The following is a 9123-nucleotide window of genomic DNA, read 5'->3' as shown; positions in this document are numbered from 1 at the left end:
TAGAAATTCCAACTTCAATATAAGAATGCTCAAGATAATGTCTTAGGCCAATTTCACTAGAAGCATAATGTGAAAATGCACTTTCAAATTCAACAGCCCTACGCAACATCAAGTAGGTGGAATTCCACCTAGTTGGAACATCCAAGCATAATGTTTTTTTTACAATTTAGTTGTTCATCATCAAAACATTCTTGAAACCTCTTCAACCTCGCAGGAGATTGCCTAACATATCTCACTGCATGCCTAACACGTTCAATAGACACTGAAGATTCTTTTAAACCATCCTGGACCACAAGATTCATGATGTGAGCCATACATCTCACGTGAAGGTGATTACCGTTCATCAAATTAGTTCCCATTTTTGTTAATTGCTTAGACAATTCTTTTACTGTCACATCATTTGAGCTTGCATTATCAACGGTGACAGTGAAGATATTATTTATCCCCCACTCACGTAAGCACCTACAAATACCATTTGCCATATATTCGCCTTTATGACTAACAATAGGACAAAAATTAATTATTCTCTTATGCATATTCCATTCACTATCAATCCAATGAGAAGTGATACACATGTAATTGATTCTTTGTATAGAAGTCCAAGTATCTGTGGTAATACATACTCTTTGTTTCGTTTCTATAAAAGACCTCTTCAACTTTTGCTTTCTTCATTAAAAAGATCAAAACAATCCCTAGTTACAGTACTACGGGAAGGGATCCGAAAATAAGGTTGTACCACTTTCATAAAGTCTCTAAAATCTTCTTTCTCAACAAAGCTAAAAGGAAGTTTATCAACTATTACCATACGACATAACGCCTTCCTACACTCTTCTTGATCAAATTTCCAAGCAACAACAGCTACATCACCCCTCGAAACAGATTTAAAGCCTAAATTTGATTGTTTTTTATCAACAATAGCAGGGCGTTTAGGACACTTAAACATATGAGAAAGAAGTGTTGACGTACCGTCTTTGGTTTTAAAAGAATACTCAATAAAGCAATAGTCACATTTTGCCTTTGTAGTCCCTTCAGAAGTAATAATTTCTGTAAAATGATCCCACACAACAGACCTTTTTTCCTTTTTTTGGTTATATTTGACTCCGTTGTTTCAGCTTGACTTATTGCATTTGAATTAGAAGCCCCACTTTCACCCATCACCTTATGACTTTGTATATTTTCAGTCATGCTACAAATTAAGGAACTATCTGCAGAAAGACACAAGATCAAATTAATACAGAACAATAGTTAGTTTGAAAAAATTTAATTAAAGATTCTGCTAATAAGTAATGTAAAAGCTATCCCTATTTATCAACTCATATAGAAAAACTCCATTCTTTAACTGAATATCAACCAAATATTTATCAACTCAAATATTATCCAGGCTTGTGTTATAATATTTTTTAACTGAATATCAACCTGATTTTAAATTGGAGTGAAGAAAAGAATGAGTAGAATTGATTATGAATCTTTAACTTGCAAAGCATGGCCATACATCTTTTGACTTCCTCTTTCTTTCTTCCTTGCTCTGCTGGCTATGCGTGTGTGCGACTGTGCACGGTTGTTGTTTGAGAATTTCTTGCTAGAGGGAGAGGCGAGAGGGGCCAGAGGGTTGGCTGCTCTGTTGTGTTTAGAACTTTAGATGTTAGGGTTTCTAAAGGGAACTATTGTAAATGTTAAATGTTAATCAAGTGGGGAAGGGATTAGGATTTAGGAAAACGGGAAATCAGGAAATAAAGTTAAAGGAAAAGCTAGGTTCCATGAAAAGTTAATAATAATTCATAAAAAAGTATAATTAGGAGATTAACGGGAAACATGTACCAAATTATGTACTTTTTTGCTTATAAGGTTGATAAACAACCAGAGGGTATCCAAGTTAATCCTCCACTAAGAAATAACTACAAAAATGTAAGTGGGATTCAACTTGTCCGGTTGTCCCTCTCAACCTTATCTTGAAAATAGACAAATCCTTTATTCCAAGTACATGCAAGTTGCAACTCTTTTTTTTCCTTGCTACAAATATATATTTTGTCTTGGGAATCTATCTATCAAAATATTTTTCAAGTACAAAATATATTGAGGGGATTAAGTTAAGATTAATGAACCTGATTTTCAGGGAACATGCTTGGTTGGGAAAGGGATTAGGATTTAGGAGAACGAAAAATCAGGAAATAAAGGTAAAGGGAAAGCTAGGTGTCTTTAAGAAAATTGAATAATCCGCCCCCAAACCGATAAGCCGTTAATAAAAAAATTTCAATTCGTTCCCCGTCCATTAAACCGTTAACCCGATACCAATAAGCCATTAAGTCACTTGTGCGGTTCGGTTTTCGGTTTCGGTTCGGTTTTGAACACCCGTACCTGCAGCTGCAGTATGGAACAAACAAGGGTATTTGGATTTCATATCTTCTTCAGCTTCCCATGTCACCTCTTCTACATTATTACTTATCCAAAGTACTTTAACTGAAGCCATCTCTTTAGTTCGCAGCTTACGAAGTTGGAGATCTAAGATAGCCACTGGAATTTCCTCATAAGATAAGTCTTATGTGACTTGAATATCTTCAATTGGGGTAATTTGAAAAGGATTAGCTAAGCACTTACGAAGCATGGATACATGAAATACCGGATGCACTACTCCCAATTCTAGGAGAAACTCAAGCTTATAAGCCACTCGGCCGATTCTCTGAATAATCTGATATGGGGGCTGAGTTTGCCTTTCTTGCCAAACCTCGTCATGTTTTCCATAGGCGACACCTTCAAGAGTATCCAGTCTTCTATAGAGAATTCCAAGTCTCGACACTGGTTATTCGAGTAGGACTTTTGTCGGCTCTGAGCAACAAATAGTCGACTTTGAATCATTTTCACCTTCTCTACAGCTTGTTGCACCAAATTAGGGCCTAATAATTTTGTCTCGCCAACCTTGAACCAACCGACAGGGGATCTGCACTTTCGTCCGTATAGGGCTTCATATGGCGCCATTTGTATGCTAGAATGGTAGTTGTTATTATAAGCAAACTCGATGAGTGGTAGATGGTCTTCCCAACTTCCCTTAAAGTCTAGTACACTGGCTCGTAACATGTCCTCAAGCGTCTGAATGGTGCGTTCAGTCTGACCATCTATCTGTAGATAGAAAGTTGTGCTAAGATTGATCCTTGTAGCCAATCCTTCTTGGAATGATCTCCAAAAGTTAGCTGTAAATTAGGAACCTCTGTCCGATATAATAGAAATTGGAACTCAATGAACTTGAACTATTTCCTAAATATATATCTTAGCATAATCTTCAGCTGAAAAAATGTCCTTGCTAGGCAAAAAGAAATGAGCTGATTTTGTGAGTCTATCCACAATAACCCCCATGGAATTAACTTTTGGTGAGAACATGGTTATCCGGTAACAAATTCCATGTTGATTATCTCCCATTTCTAGGTCGGAATCTCAATATTTTGAAGTAATCCTCTTGGCTTCTCGTGTTCAACCTTAACTTGTTGGTAATTTGGACATTGAGCGACATATTCAGCAATGTTCCTCTTCATGTCGTTTCACCAGTATAATTGTCCAAGATCATGATACATCTTGGTTGACCCTAAATGAATAGAGTATCGAGATTGGTGAATCTCTACCATGATCTATCCTCGGAGTCCCCTGACATTGGGCACATACAATTGGCCCTTATATATAAAGACTTTGTGCCCAGATAAATCGATCAAATTCTTCTTTTGAAAGGGAATGCTTTCTCTTATTTTCACCAAGACTAGATCGTCAAATTGTCGTGTCTTTACTTCGTCCACTAACGAGGATTCAACAGTATTCTGAACTATGGCTTTTTCCTCGCATGTATCAAGCAATCATACACTTAAATTGGCCAACCGGAACAAATCTTTAGTCACTCTAATTTATCAACTTCCATATACCTTAGACTACCCATTGATTTCCAACTTAAACACATCAGCTACCATATTTGCCTTATCGGGGTGGTATAGAATATCAACGTCATAGTCCTTTAACAATTCGAGCCACTTCCGATGTCTCAAATAAAATTCTTATTGCTTGAATGCATATTGCAAACTCTTATGATCTGTAAATACGTCAACATGAACTCCATACAGATAGTGACGCCATATTTTCAGAGAAAATATAACTGCATCTAACTCAAAGTCATGACTCGGGTAATTCTACTCATGTTTTCTCAGTTGCCTTGAAGCATAAGCAACAAATCTATTGTGTTACATCAGAACACTGCCAATCCTACTCTAGAAGCATCACAATATATAACATAAACCTCTGACCCTTTAGGAAGAGCTAAAACTCGTACTGAGGTTAGCTTATTCTTCAACTCTTGGAAACTCCATTCACAAGTATCGTTCCAGTGGAATATACGTCAACCTTGTTAACGGAGCAATAATAGAAGAGAAATTTTTTGCAAACCTTCGATAATAACCAGCTAAATGCAAGAAGTTACGCACCTCAGTAAGAGTTGTAGGCCTTGGTCAGTTCTTAACTGCCTCGATCTTTTGATTATCGACCTTAATGGCCTCATACGATACTATATTCCCAAGAAAAGCCAGTGAGTTCAACCAAAACTTACATTTGGAAAACTTACGATCCCAGAGCGTGCGTAACACCATTTCAAATGCTCTGCATGCTCAGCTTCTGATCGAGAATACACCAAAATATCATCTATAAATACGATGAAAAAGATATCCAAAAATTGCGTGAACACTCGATTCATCAGATCTATAAAAGTCACGAGTGCATTGGTTAGGCCAAAGGACATAACAAGGAACTCGTAATGGCCATATATTGCCCAAAAGACTGTCTTCGAAACATCTTATTCAAAGGAAGAACTGAAGCTTCAAGGACTTTTGGGAAAAGTGAGATCCTCAAATTAAAATGTGTAGTCGCACTTGGTCCGCAAAATAGGTTCGCATTGACAAGCTTGAAAGATCAGAGAATGAGCAATTGAATAAGTGTGATGCCTCTTCAAATGCGGCCCATAGAAATTAAAGTGCATCCACAGAAGCTGAAGTGCGGCCGCAGAAGTTGAAGTGCGACCGTAGAACTCCTCCGACTAAAAGCACATGCAACATTAACCTAGCAAAGTACGAACCGCAGAAGTTGAAGTGCAGCCGCAGAACTCTCCGAAGGGCATTTTTGTCAGATATTTCTGGAGCCTTATAAATAGGACTTTATGATTTTTTTTAGGGCATCTTTTCATTGTAGCAACTGATAGTTCGTTATTTTTAGCCATTTGGAGCAATTTTGAGCTACAATTAGAAAGGATCATTTACTCTTTCATTTTATTTTAGTTTTATGTCTTTAATTTTTTCTTATTTTCATCTTTCCATGTCTCTCAACATGAGTAGCTAGATTTTTATCTAGGGTTGTGATCCAACCCTAGTGTATAAAACTTATGGGTGTTTAATATTATGCTTGCTATTGATTGGGTTAGTGTTATCTAGACTTTTTTATGCTTTAAAGTTAGAATTGATGATTGAAAACATTGATTCAAACCTATTTGACTTTGTTCTTACTTGAGAAAGAGGAATCTAGTCTAGGAAAACTTTACTAACAAAAAACTAAACTAGTTGAGTTATTGATTAGTTTAATTAAAGGATTTCAACTAGAGATAGGAATAATCTAACTTGAACTCATATTCAATTGCATTTATAACTACCCATTTGGACTTGAGAGAGCTAAATTGGGCATAATCACTTCTTAACCGAGAGATATTGAGTGAGTACTTGAGTATTGAGAGTCATAACAACCCCGATCTATCAAGAAAGCATAAATTTACTTTACCCATTAGGTTTACACCTAGGTTAAGGTTACAACCCTAGGATTTTCTATATTTGATGAAACTTCAAAAATATTTCAATTATTGCTTGTTTGCTAGCTTAGTCAAAATCAATTGTTTAATTAGTAAAAATGTTACACACATTTGTTTTAAAGTTAAATTTAGTTATTTCAAGTTTCTCTCTTAAGTGTTTACCTTAACACCCTATCTAAACTCCTTGTGGTTCGACCCTGACTCACGTTGGGTTTTATTATTGTAACAACCATTTCATATTCCCATATTTGGGGTGTGAATTGGGAGTTTATGGTGTTAGCTATATACTTTACGGTGTTAGCTATATACTTGAGTTTGTTTCTTGAGTATATTCTTTTACCTTTGTGATTCTAACTTGTTGAAGTGATTCTAAGTTTCAAATCGCAAACAAAGAAACTTGGAAACATACCATTGGGAGAAGTGAATGGCGAAGAGGAACAACTTGATGAAATGCCTCAAGTTCTACAACATAATCAATGAGGACGTGAGCAATAAGACAATGTGCCTCCACCCCCACCTCCAGCACCACCATAACCACAAGCGACGCAATACCGGATTTTGCCCAATGAAGGGTATGCAAGTGTCATAGTCCCCTCTCTCATTAGGGCGGCAACTTTCAAATCACCAATGTGATGCTCACTTTGCTCGAGCAATGAGGTTATTTCATTGGGGCGTCAACTCAAAATGCTTACAAGCATTTGAAAGGTTTTTGTGGATATGTGTTGGGGAATCAAACAAACAAATGTTCCAGAAGATTCATTGCGGTTAAGGCTCCTTCCCTTCTCACTAAGAGGTAAGACTTTGTATTGGTTGGAACGCTTGCCTAATCATTCTATTCATACATAGGATTAATTTACGGCAAATTTTATTTCAAAGTTCTTCTCTCTCGGGCATATGGCAACTCTACGGGATGAAATATTAGCTTTCAAGGAAGAGCCATATGAACATTTGTATGAGATTTGGGAGCAGTATCGGGCTATGGTGAAGGGGTGTCCGAACAATGATATGACTGATAACATGATCCAACAAAATATTCTACCGTGGTATTAATACCACTGATCAATGTGTGGTATCAATTAGTCGGAGGCAATTTTATGACAACACCTTATGCGGAGGCATGTGAGATTCTTAATTAGATGGCGGAAACCTCTTCGTCTCGGCAATCCCGAGCCAATGTTTCCTAAGGTGATCCCAACATGATTCACTTTTATAAAGAATTGCAAGACCATGCGCAAGCTATTGCAGAATTGACAACCATAATGACTAAACTTGCTAAGGCTCAACTTCATCAAACTCAAGCTCCTAAGCAAGTTCATGCTATGGAGGGTATGAGTGTTTGAGCTATTAAGAAGCAGTTTAAAGGTCCCTAATTTCAACTCAGGTGGAGACTTATGCACAAGATGATGGTGGTTATGATCAAGATGACTCCTATCAAGAGCAAGAAGAAGAGATGTACAATTTGTGAACAATTACCAAGGGCAACAGAGCAATTTTCAAGGCTCTAATCAAAATCAATGGCGATCTCAAAATAGCCAAGGCAATTGGGTATCTAACAATTAGGAGAATTGGCATAACAACAAAAATAACCAAGGGAATTAGGAAGGTAACAAGCAAGGAAATTGGGAAAATAATAATAATCATGTAAATCGAAGTTCGGGTTTTCAAAGACCCCCAATTTACCAACAACCAAGTAACCCACCTCCATATCTTTCTCACAGTTCAAGTTCTTCAAGAAATAAAATAGGTCGTATTGAGAATATATTCAAGAAAATGATGGAAAAGAATGTAGATTTGGATGCCCAACATGCCTCAAATACCACATCAATCCTGAATCTTGAATTTAAAATGGAGAAAAATCTCTCAAGCTCTTAATACTCATCCTAATGGTGCATTATCAAGTGATACAGTAGTGAACCTAAAGGGTGGTAACAATATGGGGCGTGCCGTGTCGGTCATCACAAGAAGTGGAAGAGGCGGGAATACACCTACCTCAAATGAAAAACAACTTGTAGATTATGAACAAATGTTCCAAGAAGAGGAAGTCTCACAAAATAATGTTCAAGTGCATGATGAAGTTCGGATTGATATTGATGATAGTATGGAAGAGACCCGAGAAGAAGTGAACCCGTCTGGAAAATACATCATTGACATGCCGGATCTGGTGGTTCAAAAGGCTAAGGCACCGTTGTCAAAGCCACCACTTCCTTACCCTCAAAGGCTCGTTAAGCAAAATGGTGAGAATCAATTCAAGAAGTTTATTCAAATGATGAAAGTTCTCTCTATTAACGTGCATTTGGTGGAAGATTTTGAACAAATACCTGGTTATGCCAAGTTTATGAAAGATCTTGTGACCAAGAAGAGGTCGATAAGCTTTGAAATGATCAAGGTCACTCATTAAGTTAGTGTTATTGTGTATTCCATGGCTCCTAAGTTGGAGGATCTCGACACCTTCACAATTTCTTGTCCTATTGGAAGTGCCGATTTTGCTAAAGCTTTATGTGATCTTGGGGCGAGTATCAATTTGATGCCCTATTCAATGTTCAAAACTTTGGAGATTGGAAAAAAAGACCCACATCTTTAAGGTTGCAAATGGTCGATCGCATAATGAAAAGACCGTTGGATATGATTGAGGATGTATTGATCCGAGTTGATAAATTTATTCTTTCGGCAGACTTTATGATTCTAGATTGTGAGGTTGATTATGAAGTGCCTATCATTCTTGATAGGCCTTTTCTTGCTACGGGTAAGGGCCTTTGTGATAGCCTGAGAACTCACTTTCCGAGTTAGTGATGAACATGTGGTATTTCATGTTTGCAAGTCTATGCGTCAACCAAATAGCAATGAGGTGTGCTCTTTTGTGGATTTGGTGACCGATGTCATTATTGATGATACCAGTTCCACAATAATGTTGGTGACATATTGGAAGCCGTTTTGCTCAACTTTGATGATGATGAGATGGATGGTTTCATGGAATGCGTGAACTCTTTGCAAGGAATGGGGTATGACAATTATGCACCCCGAAAGTTGTCATTGGATCTTGAGAATAGGAAGACTCCTCCTATAAAGCCTTCAATTGAAGATCCACCTACCTTGGAGTTGAATCCATTGCCACCCCAGCTTCAGGATGAATTTCTAGGCCCTTATTCTACTTTACTGGTTATTCTTTCCTCTTGTTTGACTAACGTATAGGTAGATTCCACATTGGCGGTCTTATAAAGGAGGAAGAAGGCCATTTGATGGACTTTGGCACACATTCGGGGTATAAGACCTGCAATTTATATGCATAAGATCAAGTTGGAGGATGG

General features: G+C 37.4%; 1 protein-coding gene across 1 annotated transcript; it reads right to left on the bottom strand.

Moving 5' to 3' along the window:
* Nucleotides 1-2637: 2637 nt before the first annotated feature.
* On the bottom strand, nt 2638-6405 carry LOC142171798 (uncharacterized). The gene is made up of 3 exons (XM_075235502.1): nt 6336-6405; nt 6228-6280; nt 2638-3114 (listed from the first exon to the last, which is right to left on the bottom strand). Exons 1-3 carry the CDS (start codon nt 6403-6405, stop codon nt 2638-2640), a joined length of 600 nt encoding a protein of 199 aa, XP_075091603.1.
* Between the last annotated feature and the right edge of the window lie 2718 nt (nt 6406-9123).

The sequence above is a fragment of the Nicotiana tabacum genome, chromosome 17 (genome assembly GCF_000715075.1).
Source record: "Nicotiana tabacum cultivar K326 chromosome 17, ASM71507v2, whole genome shotgun sequence".
In the NCBI taxonomy this organism is placed as follows: domain Eukaryota; kingdom Viridiplantae; phylum Streptophyta; class Magnoliopsida; order Solanales; family Solanaceae; genus Nicotiana; species Nicotiana tabacum.
This window is presented reverse-complemented; position numbering and strand designations above follow the sequence as displayed.

What these genes read in the sequence shown, in the direction of transcription:
- LOC142171798 (XM_075235502.1), bottom strand. Translation starts at nt 6,405, where the DNA reads ATGACACTTGCATACCCTTCATTGGGCAAAATCCGGTATTGCGTCGCT. An exon ending in TGGTTATGGTGGTGCTGGAG is followed by an intron (nt 6,281 to 6,335) that starts GTGGGGGTGGAG and finishes ATTATGTTGTAG; the next exon opens with AACTTGAGGCATTTCATCAA. An exon ending in GCCATTCACTTCTCCCAATG is followed by an intron (nt 3,115 to 6,227) that starts GTATGTTTCCAA and finishes TTCTATCTACAG; the next exon opens with ATAGATGGTCAGACTGAACG.